This window comes from Mugil cephalus, chromosome 2 (genome assembly GCF_022458985.1).
Source record: "Mugil cephalus isolate CIBA_MC_2020 chromosome 2, CIBA_Mcephalus_1.1, whole genome shotgun sequence".
Lineage (NCBI taxonomy): Eukaryota > Metazoa > Chordata > Actinopteri > Mugiliformes > Mugilidae > Mugil > Mugil cephalus.
Genome location: NC_061771.1, coordinates 10,449,767 through 10,469,297, shown reverse-complemented (window position 1 = coordinate 10,469,297; position 19,531 = coordinate 10,449,767). Strand labels below are relative to the sequence as shown.

The window sequence follows — 19,531 nt, the reverse complement described above, 5'->3', positions numbered from 1 at the left end:
CACAACGCAGATACAGCTAGAAGTGCATTGTTGCATTTAGTTTTTAGTTTTGCCTAAAAGCGAGAGAAGCATTATTTCCAACCAAAACAAAAAAAAAAAGTAAACCCACTGGTTGGAAAACTGGGTTCATTTGCAAAATGGGAAGAGGCCAAAATTTAAGGTGTTGTTGTTTAGAGGATTGTGTGTGTGTGTGTGTGTGTGTGTGTGTGTGTGTGTGTGTGTGTGTGTGTGTGTGTGTGTGTGTGTGTGTGTGTGTGTGTGTGTGTGTGTGTCAGGGGTGTATAAGACCCCTGTGTACAGGAGGCAGACTGGCAGGCGCTTTCTCACACATACACCCTTCTCTGGGACGGCAGCCAAATGTTTCTTTTGTTTGTACCTTCCTCTTGTCACTTGGAGTTTTCTGTCCTTCACTCCCACAGACTCTTTTGTTTTTAAGGTCTGTCCTCTTATTGCTCAATTTTCAGGGATCTGGTGAGGGAAAACGCGGGGCCGTCTGAAAAGGTTGATATTCAAGAAGGAGGTCTTACAGCTTGAAACCGACTTACCTCTTTGCCTCGATGTGAGAATACTACAGAGACGCGCGCTGGCTGTTTCCTTTCGTTTCCACTCCTCATGCTATTCTAAGCCAACTGTCTCCGGGCTACCTAACTGACATGAGAGACATCAGTCGGTTTTAAAACTTGTTCTGGGCGATCTGATTTCAACCGTCCAGCTCCACGTACCTGTGCGTTAAAATGCGTCTCCAAATGCGTCCCCAGCCACCACTTGAGATCTGATCCTAATTTTGTGCTCCGGACGCAAATAAACACTGACGCCATTTGGGGCCCGACATATTATTCTAAAATCTGCTGCCTCTAGTGTACCTACCACTGTATCAGAACCACGAACAGCTGTTTGTTGGACACATGATAACTCGAACCCTCAACGTGTCTATGTGCAGAGTAATGTCACCGCTGCACTGTTTGTGTGCGTTAGACCTGTGCTTAATGTTGGCCACTTGCGATCGGATCACAGAGAACAGATGTTAACGCGGGGCCTGAACAAGGTCTTCATCTCCCTTTCTGTCTTCTACAAGTTGGAATTCCTTTGTGGTACTAGTCCAGTAAAGACCCATTATAATGTTCCAGAGTCATACTCGAGTCCCTTACTATCGACAGGTGCTCCTCGTCTCTTGTCAGGACGCAGACCTCGCCTGTCGGCATCATTTACATAAAGGCCCTCCCGCCTCCGTGCTTCAGTGTCTTGCTCAAGGACACTTCAGCAGGATGAATGTTTGCTGACGTGTGCTCGAACCGGTCTCCTTGAGTTGAAGGACAGACTATCTGATGCTCCCCGCCTGTTTTTCTTTTTTGAGTTACAGTCAGACGTTCCTTTTCTTTGCTCTGAGACGACTTCTGCAGTAAAAAAGAAAAAAGCTGCATATCATTCAAGCTGACTGACACTATAACTGACTTTCAGCCTTGTTGCACACCAACCTCAAAACCCTTCTTCACTTTGCCTCTGGTCACACAGATCATGGGATTGTAAGATATATAGTGCACTAACTTCTTAATCATGTATTCTCCCGGTGTCTTTTAAAATCAGCCAGGGGCTACATTTAAATGGACACTGATGTTCCACTAATAATCCGAATAAAACTACCTCATGTAAGCACCGCAGTCAGAACAGACTGGCCTCATTAGACTGAGAGGTGGTTTAAACCTTTGAGAATCTCTTCAATAGTAAAATATTAGCTCCTAACAACTATGTAAAGACTTCATCTCTTTGGCTGGACTTTATCCATATGGGGTCACTGAAATGATGAGCAAAGTCAGAATCTATGTGAACAGCAACTTTTAAAACGTTCGTCTTAATGATCGATTTTGACGTTTTCCAAGACGTTGGGAAAACACGGTTGTGCGTTTTGTTCTCACAGATTTTACTCTATGGAGCATCGGAACCAGTTTGTCAGTAACGTTCTGTAGCGACTGATGTTTTGGGTCCTATAAACACATGTGTCTGATCAGACAGTTTTATTTAGCGTCCACATAAACAATTAATCTGGTTTAAAAACAACAAATAGTGAACATAGCAATACATTGAAGTCACACGAGGAATGTGAAAAACTAAACGCAGAAAAACACGACGAGATAACAAAGTCGACGGGTGCTTTTCTGTCATCATCTGTGCCGTCTCCTTCACAAGACGCCCGGGGAAATAATTCCTCACAACTAATAAACTCAAAGACATTTCCTAAACCATGATAACTAGCGGCAGCTTCTTCAACACACCTTTATATTGCTTATACGTTAGAGACCCTCAGCTATACAACAGGCAGGTTTAAATAGGTGGTCACCATCTCTACAGCCACCACCAGTCTCACAGACACACACACAGACACACACACACATTCACTTATTAAAGACCTGTTTGATTTAATTGACTCATTTCACAGTCTAGTGGGCCAGACCAAGAACAACCACACACAAAACACACACAGTATCGTACTTAGTGGCCAGCACAGAGGAAACCAAATGAAATTATGATTTTGTCTGTGTCCACGTGTTTGTGTCCGTCCCTGAATGCTTAGCTGACTGTATTTGCTTCACTTTCAGTAGTTTATCGTTGACAGAAGAAAACATTGACCCCGTCTCTGACAGATAAACTCCCTCGTTCTTTTTTGTGGCAGTGAAATTGAAATCAGTGATAATGTCGACAATCAAAGGCTTGTGGTCTAGATGGTTGATGCTGATGGTTTCACTAAAGCCACAAGCACATCTACAGGGCTGTGGTCTTCATGTTGCCATTAAACCTCTGCCCTTTGTAAATATGTTTCAATTAAACATTGTTACTTTTTTCAACCCTGCTGCTGCTGAGTTGGTAAAAGTGTTGTACCCTTTCTGTCTTTTACTTCCCGTTTGACTGATCAACAAACCAACAGTATTGGCGTACAGCATGTTATACACTATTATAAAGCTTAGTATCTTGGTGTGGGCGCTGCCATCTTGGCTAGTGAAGAATCAGGAGTCTTTATTATCATCATGAGAACATTACAAAATTGTGTAGAGATCTCCGGCTTAAAGGCACACATACATACACGGACATTTAATTAACACTTGTGAATAGAAAAGCTAGTGATGTCATTTCCCCTCCAATGTGGCTGATGCCCAGTTGGAACCAAGATCAGTCTATGCGGTAAAGTAGCTCATGTGCTGCTAGCTAGTCAGACAACTAGCAATCAAGATGGTGAAGTCCAAGGAGGGTGTGTTCATACTGTTCGTGTAGTCGCATGTCCCATCATTTCTTACCTACTGCTGGTGGCTAGGCTAATTAGCTGGATGATTCAGACTTTTGGCATCACCAAAAGAAAATGGTATCTCCCATCTCCACAGCGTTTTGGGAGTACAGGGGGAAGAAGTGATGAAGCATCGTCCATCTTTGTGTAGGGTTTATAGTAGGAAGGGTTATGGTTTAGTTTACTGAGTCAGGTTTTAACATCAAATAAAAAATACCTTTCAAATTACATAATGTGACATATTTGTCTGGTGAGAAGCCGGAAACAGTCATTTTTAAGGACGGTTGATAAATTAATCAACGTTATGGTTGAACAATTCATTCTGACAACCTGCTGAGAAACAGATGAAAAGTTACCAAATACTGATGAAAATACCTTTTAAACCGGCTTCACAAGCTATGAGGCTCAGTGTGTCAGTGTCTCCTAAAACCTTTAATTGGGGCTCTGTGATATCTGAATGACGTCTCCAGAAAAGAGTCACTTCTGTTGAACTACAGAAACTGTCAACACAATATATAAATCAGAAACCTGCACGTTGTCATCATTGGCCTTTGCCAATTAAACATGCAAAAGTTTCCCATCTCTCTCTTGAACCGTCTCGTATCTGACATCCTTCCTGTTATTGGCAGCGCTGTGCCCTGCAGTCAGAACACAGAAAAGAGTGCAGAGAAAAGGATAAAAGGAGGTAAACTGAACAGTAAAGGAGGGCATGGGGAATGGCTGCGTGGCATTGATTGATGTGTTGCCAGAATCTTTGCAGAAGACAACACTCTGTGTGTGTCTGTGTGCGTGTGTGTGTGTGTGTGTGTTGCAGGGTGTTTTCAAGCTGCACAGGATTCATTTCATAGATAAAGGCTTTCCGTGTTGGCCATTATCCTCATACTGTCGACCAGATACCCCACATGAAGTTTGCGGTGTGGAAAAAAAACTGTCTCAACACATCCCCTAGTAGTTGTATTATTCTCAACCTTTCAAGAGGCAAATAAAGGAGAGGAGGCAGAGAGGTGAAGGAGGGGAAGGGAGGAAGGGGGAGGGAGAGAAAGAAGGCAGGCAGGCAGGGTGTCGGAGAGTGAGTAAGTCAGCGAGAGGAGGAGGAGGAGGAGGAAGAGGAAGGAGAAGAAGAAGGATGCAGCGCACAAAGCAGCAGAGCAGCAGGTTGCTATAACAACAGCACCTTAGTGGTTCCGTCTCTCTTCTCTGCCTCCTTCTCCCTCTCTGATCACCCTCTCATCGTTTGCTCCCTGCTGTCATTTGGCGCGCTATGCCTTTCCATCAAGCCACCTATCTCCTCCTTCACCCCCCCCCCCCCCCCCCCACCTCCCACCTCCTCCTCCCCTCCCCTCCCCCCACCTTCTCCTCTCTCGTCCTCTTCATCTTCATGTTCTGGTAGCTCCTCCACTCAAAGGGAAAAAAGACCATCTGCCTGACAAATAAATCCCTTCTTCCTCTTTGCGCGTGTGTCTCTCCCTCACCTTTGTCTCCCTTTGTCTTTGTCGTTCCCTCTGTCTGTCTGTGTGTTGTGCTAGCAGGCAGAGGAGCAGTCAGCAGGTGTTTATGTCAAAGAATACACAGAGAGAGAGATGCAGGAGGGGAAACGAGCAGCTCTCTCTTCCATTTCCTCCCTCCTCTCCCGCTCTGCCGTCTACGCTCTTTTACATCCTCCCGTCCTCTCTGCTCTGTTCTCGCTAAGCACTCCAGCTTGATTTAACTACTTCACAACTCTTTGTCTCCCGCTCTCGTCGTCTTCTCCCCCCGTTGCCCGGCTCCGAGTCTTCGTGCCGCTTGTGCAAACACCCTCAGTTCATTTCACTTCAAATCCGCCTCGTTGCCTCGATTGTCGAAACCAATGAAAATATTGTCCGGTGCGTGACAGGTGTGTTACTGTAATTCAGAGCTGTAATTAGGTTGCTAATTGTGCTAAAAGAAACAAATGATTAATCAGCCGTCGTTTAATATAAAGTGTTTTGCAGCTGGTCACGGTTTTTGTCATTCATCCCGTCACGTTACCTTCGGGCTACGACGTGCTGACTCATGCAGCACCGAGCAGACGGAACCGCGGTCCTCCGGTCTCTCTGTCTGGGCTGCCGGTGTTTGAGAATTTTATCGGGGAAGGTTAAACGGGTAGCTTTCCTTTGCGGCGGGGCGTGCAGCCAGAACCCGTGTGGGAGGGTTCTGCAATTCACCTGGATAATTATGGGAGTTTTTATAGGTGGGCTTTGAAAGACGAGTCTGTTATTATCAACGTGAGTCACTGGCATTTGAGGGGAAAGCCTGCGCACGCACGCACACACACACACACACACACACACACACACACACACACACACACACACACAGGAGACTTGCATTATTTAAACCCATTGATTGCAGGACCACACGCACAAACACACAGGGTTGGTTGAGCCGTGTCGTGACAGTGGAGTTTTGTGGTGGTGTTGGTGGTTGAGAAGGGTTCTCACTTGTTTCTTTAAAGGCTACACGCACATAAGAGTTCAAGCCACACACACACACACACACAGACACACTGTAAGTTTGGCTGTCAATACTAATAGCGTTTATCATGTCATAAAGATAATTAGGATGGCTGTCAGTCAACTTAGAGAACAGAGAAGGAAGCCAACCTGACAGCCCCGCCCCACACGTACACACACATTCACACTCCAATAACCCAAGAAAGTAAAAAAAAAAGAAAAGAGGAGGATTTTTGAGCTGCTGTTGTACTGTGTGTGTGTGTGTGTGTGTGTGTGTGTGTGTGTTTCTGCCAGCTTGAGTGGGTCCACCTCAGGGTCAGAATACAATCTGAATATATTTTGTCGGTTGTTCCATCTGAATAACAAAGAGCCAAGTGTGCATTTGCACACATCCATGTATCTGTGGCGCTTCCTGTGTTTGTGTGTGCGTGTGCATTTGACTCTTTCACATGTGACAGCTGAGTGTGTGGATTTTACAAAATATTTCACTGCTTCCAAGCTCTTTTTCTTCTTCTTCTTCTTTTTTTTTTACGAGAGGCTGCTTGAAATGTAGATGTGCAGGAGACACGTGCTGTATAAATAACTTGGTATTGGTCCTCATCAGCGTAGATTTGTGAGACTTCTTTGCATTCGTATCGTTTCTTTGCTTGCGTTTCTTGAAGGGAGCGATCGAGGGAGGTTTCAGTGTGAGAAGGCGGCCGGTGCATTGCTTTGTGTTTTTCTTGTCTTTTGCAAATTTGCAACCACGTTATAAAACATTAGTGCAATTTGTAACATTTCACTTGATGTATTGAGGTCAACTCCTTATAGAATCTCTCGAGAATGTTTTCATCAAAGAAATTAAGCATTAAGAAATGGTTCAGGTAATTTAGCATCACACATTTTTGTCAAGGTCTTCTTACATCATCTAACAATGAAAAAAGTCATCCATCCTTTGTGCGATGGAATTAATATTTGCACTAAAAGATGATCTTTTTATTTGAATCTCGCACTTTGGCTTGGATTGGTTTTGGAGCGTAAAATTTGAACCTTTCATAAATGAGGTCCCTGCTTCCCATCAGTCTGTTTAATAGCATCTGCTATTTCTCTGCCAAATTCATTAGGGTTGGAAATTAACAGGAGTTGGAAGTGAAATTGAGCCCCAGAGTTTATTAAATCGCACAGAAATTGCACAGTAACCAAAATCATTATACACCATTTTATTTTCCCCCACCATCAAGTTGTTGCGTTGTCCCATTGTTTACCGGAGTCTCGGTAACTGCATCTACCCTTGTTATTGTTGTAATTTCGTCCAAACTTTTCTGACAGCATAAATCTACACTGGCAGTTTTTTGCATATTGCGTGGGTACATATTGTCACCAACATATTTTCAATAATAAAAGTATCATCACCGCACATGTAACGCCTTGTATCATCAGTCCGGCGTAATTGTTGGCTCTCTGTAAAGTGTTCACCTGTTTAGTGAAGCTTAAAGGTCAGATTTCCATGTTGCCATCATGTTACTAGGCTCCAATACCTATTTTCTCTCCCTCCTGTGTCCCTTGTCATGTCTTAGTGTCTGTTTGCTGTCCCTCCATACCTCCTCTCCTCTCCTGCACGGGTCTATGACAGTGATTACCTTAACTCTCAGCCAGCTTTCGTTAGTAGCCTAGTCATTATCTCGTCTCTCGCAGAGACAGCGAGACAGTTCAGCTCCGAGGACAGTGCGATGGCTGCCTAGTGTACGGCTAAGAATGGGGTGTGGATTCAGACGAGGCAGCTCATTGGCCCCTCGGCTAATGCTAATGACGGGGAGAATGCTACAGCTGTTCCTTTGATCCTTCCTTCCCTTCTTAGAATACCACATGTCCATGCTGCTGCACACATGCATGCGTGCGTAGTAGTGTACAGTATAAGATACACACAAGATGCACCTGAGAACTCTCTGGTGTGGCCATTACTTCAGCCTGATTTAATCCAGACTTCACTGGTTTGTCTTAGTGACACCTCATGACGGTCCATAGTGTAGAGAAGGAGCTGTGATTATTGGGATTATTGATTATTGTTGTTTTTGTCATTATCGCCCACACAAAGAAGACCACACAAAAGTTAATACTGCTGGCATGTTTCGTCTCTGGTATCTCCTAGTCTAAACATGTCTTTATTTTGTTGTCTGTTGCAGCTCCAGGAAACTGTTAAGAGGAAACTGGACAGTGCGCGATCGCCCCTCAATGGAGACCAGAACGGCATCTGTGACGGAGGCAGCTACTCACCGACCACCAAACGGGTACGGAAGGAAGGCTTGGACTCGCTCGCGGGACTCCCTAACAACAACAGTGGCAACAACGTGCCGCCGATCTCTCCACTGCATCACCAAATGGACATTAAACCTTTACTCGGCGGACCCAACACTTCTACCGGAAACAACACTACAAACAGCAATGGCACCCATGTAGGCCAGGCGTCGGATGATCTGGGGAAGAACGGAGGCAGCCATCTTCCAGACATGAAGCTGAATGGCTCGTTAGACTTGGAGGACAGCTTTGGCCTCTTGAAGGACCTGAAACAGGAGCCGCTGGATGACCCGGGAGGAATGGAGTCCTCCGACCCCCAATCTCTGTCCAATCAGAGACTGTTCTCCGACATCAACCTCAATGACCAGGAGTGGCAGGAGCTCATCGACGAGCTGGCAAATACTGTGCCAGAGGACGATATGCACGACCTCTTCAACGAGGACTTTGAGGACAAGAAAGAGGCAGAGTTTGGTAGACCGGCAAACAATCAGACCCCGGGCCCACAGGAAACAGCTGGGAATACGACGGCAGGTGGAGGAGGGGCAGCGCCAACGGCAGCACTGCCTCCTCCTCCACAGCCTCCCCAGGGAACTCCACAGGGTCCCATGGATTCACCACTACAGGTCAGTGATAAGAGGGTCAACATGATACCCTGTGGCAGGGGAATTTAAATCATATCCCTCCCGTTTGTAACCAGCGTAGATGATTCCATGGTATATATTTGTCGTATATTCCTCCTAATGTAATATTTGTTTGTGCTTTATTAACTTTTCATAGACCAGTTTAAATTTCTGTTTCCTTGTAACAGACACAGCTGATCAACATGGCGTTAGAAATAATTCATAAACCATTTATAATCGCAAGCACTGTAATTTACAAATCATTTTTTTGTAATTGTTTCTGATACCGTTTTCTTTGGGAGGTAGATAAATTTATGTGAATGAACCTGCAGACAATGTCCACATTAAGAAAGCGGCGTCACACTTCACACAAGCAGCTTCCAGCACACTAAATCTCTACACTTTGTTTTCTGTAGTGAGTGTCATGATGTCATTATTCTAAACAGAGGGTTATGTTTATGTAGAGTCACTCGCTACTTCAAAAACAGTCCAACTAAGTAATCACACAGAACAGTAAAGTCAAAAATATTAGTTTTGGGGAAATTATGGGCTGTTCCGGACTATTTCTTGATAAACAGTGGTTTATTTTTCTGTGTCTGTGGTAGTGAGCACAGACTTGATCGTACCAAACCTTGGGAGAACAAGACTCAAGGAACACTGGACTCCTTGTCCAGTGTTTTTTTTTTTTTTGAACTTTAAATCATACAGGATTGCAGTTTTACTGGTTCAATTATGTACGCTAAGTTAATGTAAGTCAGCATTGTGTTTTCTAAAGATTTTGTTTAGTTAAACTCTTTTGTGTTTTCTTGCCTCCTCCTAGGTGCGTCCATCATCGTCCGGCCCTCAGTTTGCCACCACTGCCAATGGAACACCTCCTCAGCAACCTTTGCAGCAGTCTCCAGCCGTTGCCATGGCGTCGGGGTCGCCACTGCACAACTGTGTGGCTCGCTCGCCTCAAACTCCGACCCAGGCTCAGACGCAAGCAGTGTCCAGGCCTGGGAACGGATACATGATGAACCCAGGCCCGGGGGTCAGTCAGGCGGGCACAGGACCTGGTGCAGCTGGGGTCGCCCCCGGAGGTCAGTCTGTAGGGCCGGTGACGAATGAACTTTCTCCAGCAGAGCAGCTAAAAGCAATGGCTCAGCAACGTGCTAAACTGATTCAGCAGAAGCAGCAGCAGCAGCAACAAGCAGCTAACTGGTCCCCTGCAGGCGCTCCAACAAGTCCCTATAACTCTGGTCCCTTTAACCAGGACAAACCCAACAGTCCCATGATGTACCCACCGCAAGCCTTTAACACACCGCAGGGCCCCCTAGTGGCTGGGATGGCCCCCAACAATGGGCCTAAGACCCCCATGAACAACTACCTCCCTCACAACCACATGGGCATGATGGGCCAGCAACAACCAAACAGCATAAACCAGAACACCCTGTCCAAACAGCAGCAGCAACAGCAGCAGCAAACGGCAGCCATGTTGTCTTACAACAACACCAAACCGCTCAGTCACTTCAGTGGCGCTGGGGTGGATCACATGGGTCAAAGGATGACGCCGCCCATGGGAGGAAACAGCCAGGTCAAGAACCCCATGATGCCTCCTTACATGGGTGGTGCGGGAGGTGGCGGCCAGGGGGCAGGGCCCGGGCAGACGCAGGGACCAATCCCAGGACAGACAGCCCATCTGAGCGAGGAGCAGAAGAGGATGTTGCTGATGAAGCAGAAAGTGTTGAACCAGAACATGCCCTACAGCACCATGCAGCCTCACGGACAGGTAAGAGAACAGTTTGGTGCTCTTGGTCAATGCTGGTTGGACGCCACCACTGTAGTTCAAGTGGAGTCCAGTCGGTGTCGTCACTTCTACGCTGTTCAAGGAAACACGTTTGTAGCTTCAGATTTTCAACAGAAAATAAAAATAAAAACAACTACCATAGCAATGAATACTTGTTCAGAGGATGGGCGTTACAGGACACTCAACCCATAACCTTGGGAGGAGTAACACCCTACAATTTTAGCTTTCAGCCAGTGGAGAGCGATATGAAACACTGGTTGTCCACTGAAGGTTGTATATTAAATTAACTCAATCTTTACCCATTGAATTTCCCAGTGGCAACGGTTCAGAAATAAAATATTGGCGGTGCGATTATTTGATGGCCGTTTTATTAGATCTTTCAGAGGAGCAGCCAGGGAAGGTAAAATGGCGGTAGTTGCCCCAGCAACAAGCCAGGGCTGGGAATAGGCATAGGAAAATGGCCTGTCGAGAGTGTATTGATGCCTCTGCAACACTAGCAGCACTGATAGCAACCCCCCCTCCCCACCATCAGCTCCTCCTCCGGACACACCAGCGCATTGCCTCACACACCACAGCAAACACCAAAGCTAAACGACTCCTTAGCTCATATCCCCAATCTGTCACAGTTGACTGATGGCTGAGATTGGACCACTAAGCCTAGCTAGCTGCTGTCATTACTAAAAGCCCACCTCAGGCAGTTTGTTTCCTGAGCCCAGCGACCAGCCCACAGCCCACTCTGAACGCTCCAGTGGTTCAGCCAGGTGTCAGGTGTCCTTAATAATCCACCGGACGGAGGACGTTACAGTGTGGGCGGACTGGTACAGTTTTGTAACAAATAAACACCCACACAAGTCAAATCTGACACTTGTGCGCTTCGGGTGTTGCTCATTATCTCAGGGCTGCTGCGCGATTGTCAATCGAAATTGCGTCCACGTGTTGATGATGCACTTGTCCTTTTCCCTTTATCTCTCCGTCTCTCTTCTTCTGCTTGCCTCGTGCTGATGATATGGCTACAGTCAGCCAGTCAGTCACCTCCTCCTCCCCTCGGGTGATCTCTGCGTCTCCTGTCCTGCTCCTCCTCCTCCCTCCCCCTCTCCTCCCTCTTTCTCTCTCTTTCTCCCTCTGCCAGAGACACTCAGCACCAATAAAGGAGCAGATTTATTAATATGAGGCCTTTGTGGCTGCTGCCTGGAGGGCTGTGTGTTTGTGTGCGCGAGCGAATGCGAGTCTGCGCACATGTATGTTTGAGTGTGTTTCATAGATTTGGGTGGGGTGGGGTGGGGTGGGGTGGGGGGGGGCGTGCGAGTGGAAGAGGAGGGTGGAGAGATTTATTTGAGTGAGCCGAGGAGAATTGGAGACCGAGAGGAGAGAGATGTGCAGAGAAGGAAAAGAAAGGAGAAAGGCAAATGCAGAAAGCAGGAGATTTATTGTAGAGTGGGGAAGGAGCATATTAAAAAGAAAGTCAAAGGCCTAGAACAAGAGGAATAAGAGAGTCAGAAACGCCAACCATTCGACATGCAGCGAGCCCAATTGTAATTACTCTGTAACTACTAAGACGGTGTATTTTTATTAAACAGTGGCAAACCATATAACATAAGGCCAGGGTTGTATTTTTACGTCTCCTTTACATCATTTTTTTTTTTTGCATGATGCAGACAACTAATTGTGCCACTTAAAGGGGAATTCCACTAATCTCACACAGTAAGATCAGTTTACATGCTCCGTGCTCACGCTCAGAGAACAGTTGTATCATATTTTGTCGTTGCCCGGGAGGAGCTTTTCTTAACGCAGCCTCCGTCAGATCACCGGATCTATCAAGAATCTCCAGAGTAATTTAATTATAATCTCTGTTGTGGAGTTGGGGTCACATTGAATTGAATGCCAAAAAACAGTCTGGCAGTCAGCTCTTTAATATTGGTGTTTTCCAACCATCTGTGTCCAAAATGTAGGCGCAGTCGACAAAAAGCTGCAAAATTCTACAGTATGTCAAGGTGAGAAATGTTGAAAATAATGACAACGTGTGCCAAATTCAACAAACAAGTGGTTTCAGAAGAGTGAGGCACTTCTTTCCCCAAATTGGGTCTGAACAATGGATGAATGGCCTTTATTGTCATTGTTGTGGAAACAATGAAAGACCTGTCAGTGCTACATACAAACTGATTAAGACAAAGTTGAGAAAATGCAGCACACGTTGGAATAGTAGTTGTCCCGTTATACTAGTTTCTATACAGCAAAGGATGTCGTGCTGTTTCTTTATAACATGATAGATATGTTATAGTTATACTCTATTAAAACAAAGCTGAAACAAAAGTAACTGAACTTGTTGAGTTTCTTCATGACATTTCCTGCAGCTTCTTCAGGTCTAACGAGTTGTGGAGAGTTGTTTCTTTTTTTTCTTTTTCTTTTTTTTTTTTTTTCAGGAACATCTGTAAATGTAGCTGAAATTCACATGACTAGGTTTTGTAACAAGTAGATACTCACCCGTAGTTGGAGGTAGTTTTGATTGATTAATGGCCAGAAACTTCAGCCTTGGGTCGGCACAGGCTGGCACTGGGCACCACCCACAGATTGTTGTTTTTTTCCTAGTAAAACTCCCCACCAGTATTTTATAACTGAAGGAGGTACTTCAATGGGTGGGAATGTGTCTTCAAGAAACTCAGTTTCTTTTGTTTCAGCTTTGTTTTTAAGTAAAAGATTAAAAAGGAAGAACGTGAAAACAAAATCTTTGGGTTCTAATACAAAACCTTAATTACCGTGTGCAGCAGGTCAGAGAGGAACAGATACTGTGGTGGTGGTGGTGCACTTTGTTCTGTTGACAACCCAACACTCACCTGTTGCTAGAGGATATTGTTGAGACTGTATTTTAACAGGCTTTAACTGATGTCTCAGAGGACCTCCGCAGTTCAGAGAGAAGGTTTTTTTTTTTCAGTTTACATAGATGGCAGTGTTTCCAACAAGATTTTGTGATTCATGTATTTTATTATTATTTATTTTTTGCATCAGGGAGGTTATACTTTCTAACATCTAATCTAATGTCTAATAAATACACTAATTATGATGCTATCCCATCTAATAAAACGAGTTATACAGTATGTGAAATGTCCGCACAATAAGATCATGTGTTTTGTTTCAGTCTGTCTCTAAACGAAGGAAATGAAGTGGATATTGAAGCAGCCAATACTAAATATAAGCTACTGAGACGTCTCATTCTATGAACAAATTGAATTTATAGCAAACGGTTGAGTTTCAGTTTAAGTTTGCTAGCTAGCTCTTATAAAGTTCGTGTTACATCTAGAGTCATTTTGACCAGCTCTCTATGAAATAAGTGTAAATCTCCCCTTTAAATAGTCTAAAAATTCAAGAGCAGAAACAGGGTTTTAAAAAGTTGCTTTAATATTTATTAGTGCACAAATAGCTGGCAACACAAATAGCTTCACATGCTACCTGAGTTGGTGAGCCGTCAGGTTAAGCAAACAACAGGCTTTCAGGACCAATAAGAAAAATGCAAAATATAGGTCTGATTCTTAATGAGACCAGAGTGGACTATGGTCTACCCCGGTGGGCTGCCATAGTGTTTGTACATTGTACGGGAAACCCTTGTCGACGTCAGTTAGCTTCAATAATCCAAAAACAAGCTGAAACACGTGCAACTGTGACCCGGATGACTGAGGACTTTCACAACAGCCCAAACACCAATTAGCCTCTGTCATTGCTGGAGGCCAAGTCTGAGACTCCTTAAAATTTTTACATGCAATGATTTACTTAAAGTTTATAGAAATAGCAGCTGGAGAAAATCTTTTTAATATAATTTCCTACAAGGGTATATTTGCTACTTCTCTCTCCAAACAGTCAATAAAATATGTAATGTGCCTCAGGGGGCCCAAACTTTTCGCATACAACTGTGTGATGTGTGATGTGTTGTGATTTTTGCTGATACGCGGGGACCTGCTCCTAAGTGTTTGTTTGTGTTTGGTGATGTGATCCTAGCTGTGTTTAAATTCAGTTGCCTTTGTCTGCATTAGCGCACGTGTACATTAGTCTTTGCCGTTGTGTGTGTGTGTGTGTGTGTGTGTGTTGTCTCACAGGTGGTGCTTAAGCATCACTGTCTCCGTGTCTCCTCTCTCTCCCTCTCTCTGTGTAGGCTAATCCAGTTAGCAGCTGCTCGGGGAAACTTCAGCCTCGCTCCTCAAAAGCTCGTTAGTCAAGCTTTAATTGTTGCTCCCTCGCTTTGCATATTGCCGTGACGCTAATTTATGCCCGTTGTCGCGGTTACTGTCGCCACGGTGGTGGATGTCTCAGTGGAAGCAGCAAGTGGGGGAGCGGAGCCTCGTGCGTGAGCCCGTGGAAGATGTTAGTGTGGTTGTCTGTGTCTGACGGCTGGTGTGGGTGCCATCCGTGTGTTTGCGCGTCTTTATCACTTTATGGGGACCAAAGTCTTGCAGAGCACTGGAGTTGGGGGGTCATCTCGTCTTTGTGGGTCCAACACGTTCTGAGGGTTAAGGCCTTTTAAGGCTTAGCTTCAGGGTGAAAGCTACAATTAGGTTATGGTTAGGCATTTGCTTGAGATGGTTAGGGTTAGGGAATGCATTATGTCAATGGAAAGTCCTTTCAAACATAGAAACGCTTGTGTGTGTGTGAGACGGAGTGATTGTGAGACGGATGTGGCTTGTTGCACAAGCGTGTGTGCAGCTGTGTGAAGCTAGTGGCTCGTGGGCGGGTCTCTGGGGCTGTCTGAGTAATGATTGGATGAGGGTGGATTGACAGGTGTTAGCCTCAGAGGAGGGCTTCTGGTGTCATACTGATAAATTGAAGCGGGAGGTTTGACTGTGCGTGTGTGGATGAGTGTGTGTGTGTGTGTGTGTGTGTGTGTGTGTGTAGGAGATCATGGTGTCGTACACTAACGGTGGTGCATGAAGGAGAAGGCTGATAGCCCTGTGAGTCACGACACCAGCCCCCTCGCAGATGCACACACACACACACACACACACACACACGGATTCAACAGATAAACAGGTTTTCAAAGACACCCACAGGCGTGCACACTCTGATGGAGCCACTCCACCCCTCTTTATTTCCAGAGGTGAAGCCTCTCTCATCATTCTCCCCGTCTCCTTTTCTTTCTCTGTCTTCTCCAACATTAATACACACACACAGCCTGATTCCCATGTGATGCCTCACGTCTGCTCAACTAGAACCCAAAGAGTGGGTCCGTGGTTATTGGCTCATTGTGTCTCACAACAAACACCTCGATCTGGCATAACTTTATGACCACCTTTCTAATATTGTCCCAACTCCACTAGACCCCTGATGGTGTGCTGTGGTGTCTGCCTCCAGAACAGTAGCAGCAGATCCATTAAGTCCAGATAAGTTGCATGAAGGCGCCTCCATAGACCAGGCTGGTTTATCGAGCACATCCCACAGATGCTAGACTGGACTGAGATCTTGGGCATTTGGAGGTCACATCAGCACCTTAAGCTCAGTGCTGTGCTCCTCAAACCATCCCTGTACATTATCCTACTGAAAGAAGATCATCATTGAGCCTTAGCTGTCTTTCTTAGAGGTGTCTATCTTAGGTTTTGTTCACTTCACCTGTCAGCGGTCATAATGTTATGACTGATTGTTGTATATTGGATCATATCTCAGGTGTTTGACAGTTCAATGTTTCTCCATTTTCCGTCGTTGGCTCGCTAAGTGAGCAGCTCTTCTGGAGGTTTGTAGCTCTTCATAGCCTCCCAGCTAATAGTTCCTGTTTCCCCTTTTGACACATGAATGCAGACTCCTGCCACCAGCCCCCACCAATACTATGATGCTATGAGTCATTTTAACTTCTACTCCAAGGTAGCCACGGTTTTGTTTCATTTTGTTCAATGACAAAGTCTAATGTTTATTTCCTCTAAGAGCCAGTTCATATGTAACAGCTGTTTGTTGGCTATATTCTTTGTTGTGTGTTTAAGGGCAACTTTGGCAGCGCCACATAAAGATCAGCCAATCAGGAAATCTTTACTGGAGCAGCATCAGTTTGAGACAGAGATAATTTATTTAACTAATTTGTAGTAGTATTTATTTTTCAAATTTTATAGAATAAATGTGGTTAATTCAGGGATTTTAGGGCGTTACGTTACACTTTAATCCTAAATATTGTTATTGGCCTAAAGACTCCAAAGATGAAAGATGGAGGGAAGGGACAAAAAGACAAGTGAAGAAGTGGGGACAGCTCCACCACATTTCACTCTCACCGCCTTTCCTCCATCTATTCCCAGGAGCAGGACATATTACCTTCCCTCCCTCCTTTTCGCTCAAATACACATTTTATCTCTCGCTCTCTCTGTCACCCCCCAACACACACACACACACACACACGCACACACACACACTCACACACACCTCACTTTCCTCCATCTCTCTCACACGTGTCAGGGCTTGAGCTGAGCTGCTCTCAGATCCTGTAGAGAGACTCTGTAGATGGGGGGGTGGTGTTGGTTGTGAAGAGGTGTTTGGGTGGAGCGTTGTGTGTGTGTTTGTCCGTGGAGCTCGGTGGAGATTTCTGTTCTGGTGTGTATTTGCTCTCTCTCTGTCCTCTGAGATGCTTCCTGTTAAGACAAACACAAGACAAACGTCTCTCTCTCTGTCTCTCTCTCCCTGCTCCTGCAGTCCATTTTTTCCTCTCGCATTTTCTCCGTCTCTCTTTCTGCTGTCACCGTTCCTCTCCCCTCCACCTCTTCCTCGCCTCCTTAAACACTCTACCTCTGCTGTGCGTGGAGGGGCCAGTTAGCGTTGAGCTCCAGTCCACTGCTGTCGATCAATAACGTGTCATCGCTGGTGTGTTATTAATATACACGTGTATGTGAGTGCATGTGGAGTTTGTGAATACAACAAAGATGGGAAGACTGCATACATACATATATATGTATATATATGTATGTCTGGCTGATAGTGAGTTTATTATGCAAATGCATCGAGATAAGTGTAGTGTGTGTGTGTGAGCAGTGGGAGAGAAAACGTTTCCCACACACCACCACAAGTGTTTGCTTCGCCTTGACAGCGCCAGAGAAAACACACTGAGACAGACCATCTCCACCCATTCGACACGCCCTGGGGGTGTGAATACAGGGCCGGGGTGGAAATATCAATACTCACCTTCACCAACAGGCTGCTTTCCTTCCAAGGAATGTCACCGCGAGGCCGCGTGTTTATTACCAGTGTGCGTCTGTAATCAGGCCGTCTCTGATATTAACCTCATCTGCAGCGCTGACCCGGAGGCCTCACTGTGAGGCAAAGCAGTCGTGACACAATGTGTCTGCAGGCACATGCTGTCTCAGTGTGTGTGACTCTAAGAGAGTGCATATGTAGTGTAACCGCAGCCAAGTGTGCGTTTGTGTGCGTGTTCATGGGGGAATAGGGTGAGGAGTGGGGGGGGGGGCATTCTTATGATGCGTCTGTGGGCCAGAGGGAGGGAGGAAGGGAGATGCAGTCAGAAGGCTGCATACTAAACAGACTGCTGTCACCCCGCCAGCACCTCACACACACACACACACACACGCACACACACACACAAACACACAAACACACACAGACATAAGTGCATGCTTGGTTGCTCTACCTCTTATACACACACACACTTGCAAACAGTCTGCACACACACACACACACACTCTCTCCTCTTGCCAGCTCAAAGTTTGGCTGCCTTGCTCGGCTGCCGGTTACCATGGCAACCGTTGCCCACAGCACTTTGCAGCCCAAATCAATGGCTTCTCCAAGATGAGGGTAGGCTTGTGCATGCGCGCGTGTGTGTGTATGCGTGTGTGCGCGCTACAGCCTGTCTGTGTCCAAACGTTTGAGGCTGTAGGCCGGTTGTACTGGTGTATAGATCTGTGATAAATGTGGCTGCAAGTTGCATCAGCAGCACACGATCGGTGTTGCTCAAACCGGATTTAAGCCCGCAAGGACACCGAATGCAGTCTTTTTCCAGACACATTAGCTCGGTGGGGAGAAAAAAAAAGAAAAAAAAATCTCTTAGAAATAGCGACGGGTCAGGTGGTTTCATTTGGAGTAAATGATGTGTTTGCCTCCCTCCGCTAATCACCTTGTTTGTGTTGATGGCTCGAAACGCGCTCTGCTGTGCCAAGCGACGCACAAAGACAAATGCGAGGGATGACACAGATGTGACCCCGCCCTTGTCCCCAAAATGCACCCTGTCCACCCCATCTGCTCCGTCAGATGCTAACGCACACACCACTTACCATTAACACAGTTCGCCACTGTTTATGACAGACTCACACGAGACACACACACACACACACACACACACAGCTAAACAGCAAGTATTGCAAAGCGCCCCCCGCCTCACCCATCCCACAGGTCTATCACGGCTCCACTCTTCATCACTTTACTCTGTTAAAAGAAGGAGGCAGAGTTGGGAGATGGCTGACAGAGGAGGTGCGGTAAGACTCTTTGAGGATTAGGTAGAGAATTCTGACTCTGTCTTACAGAGGAGGGAGGAGGTGGAGATGGTGGTGGTGGAGGTGGTGGTAGCAGCGGTAGAGGGAGAGGGGGTAGATCGACTCCTCGGAGCAATTTACCTCAAACGGCTCCGACACAGCTAATCCGCTCTTAAAGGAGCCTAATCCAACAGTCTTGTACCTGATACTGAGAAAAGAGAGTGGCAGGAGGAAGACGGGAAAACTGAGAGAAAAAGGTGGGAGGATGTCGGAGAAGCATAACTGCAGTGAGAGAGAGAGAGAGAGAGAGAGAGAGTTGTCCGTAAACTCCAAACAAACTCAGTGTTTAGTCATAAATGATGGTTAATTCGTAATTGCAACACAATGCCGGATTGATTTCATGTGGATTTGCACTGTGTGGACGACTTGGCCAGACAGACTTTAGTCAAGAGCTCTGAGCCTCTTGACTCATGGTTTATGTTTGGGTTTTGAGAGCATCTCATTCACATCTGCTACTGTGAGAGATTCTGTCTGGCACGAACACCATTCAGTAGATTTAAACACTGTATAGGCACTAACTGTCTGACTGCAGTTTACCGTTTCTGTCTCTATTTAGAGGTCTTTACAACAACACAAAGCATTTCTTAATGTGCTTTCATTCATTACTT

At 45.8% G+C, this 19,531-nt stretch overlaps 1 protein-coding gene across 1 annotated transcript in view; it reads left to right on the top strand.

The window, feature by feature from the left end:
* The window catches only part of maml3 (mastermind-like transcriptional coactivator 3), a 101,529-nt gene that overhangs the window by 40,699 nt on the left and 41,299 nt on the right, over positions 1 to 19,531 (top strand). The window contains exons 2-3 of the mRNA XM_047577758.1: positions 7,908 to 8,642; positions 9,460 to 10,407. Of these exons, the coding sequence (XP_047433714.1) occupies positions 7,908 to 8,642; positions 9,460 to 10,407 (1,683 nt within the window). The remainder of the gene's footprint in view (positions 1 to 7,907; positions 8,643 to 9,459; positions 10,408 to 19,531) is intronic.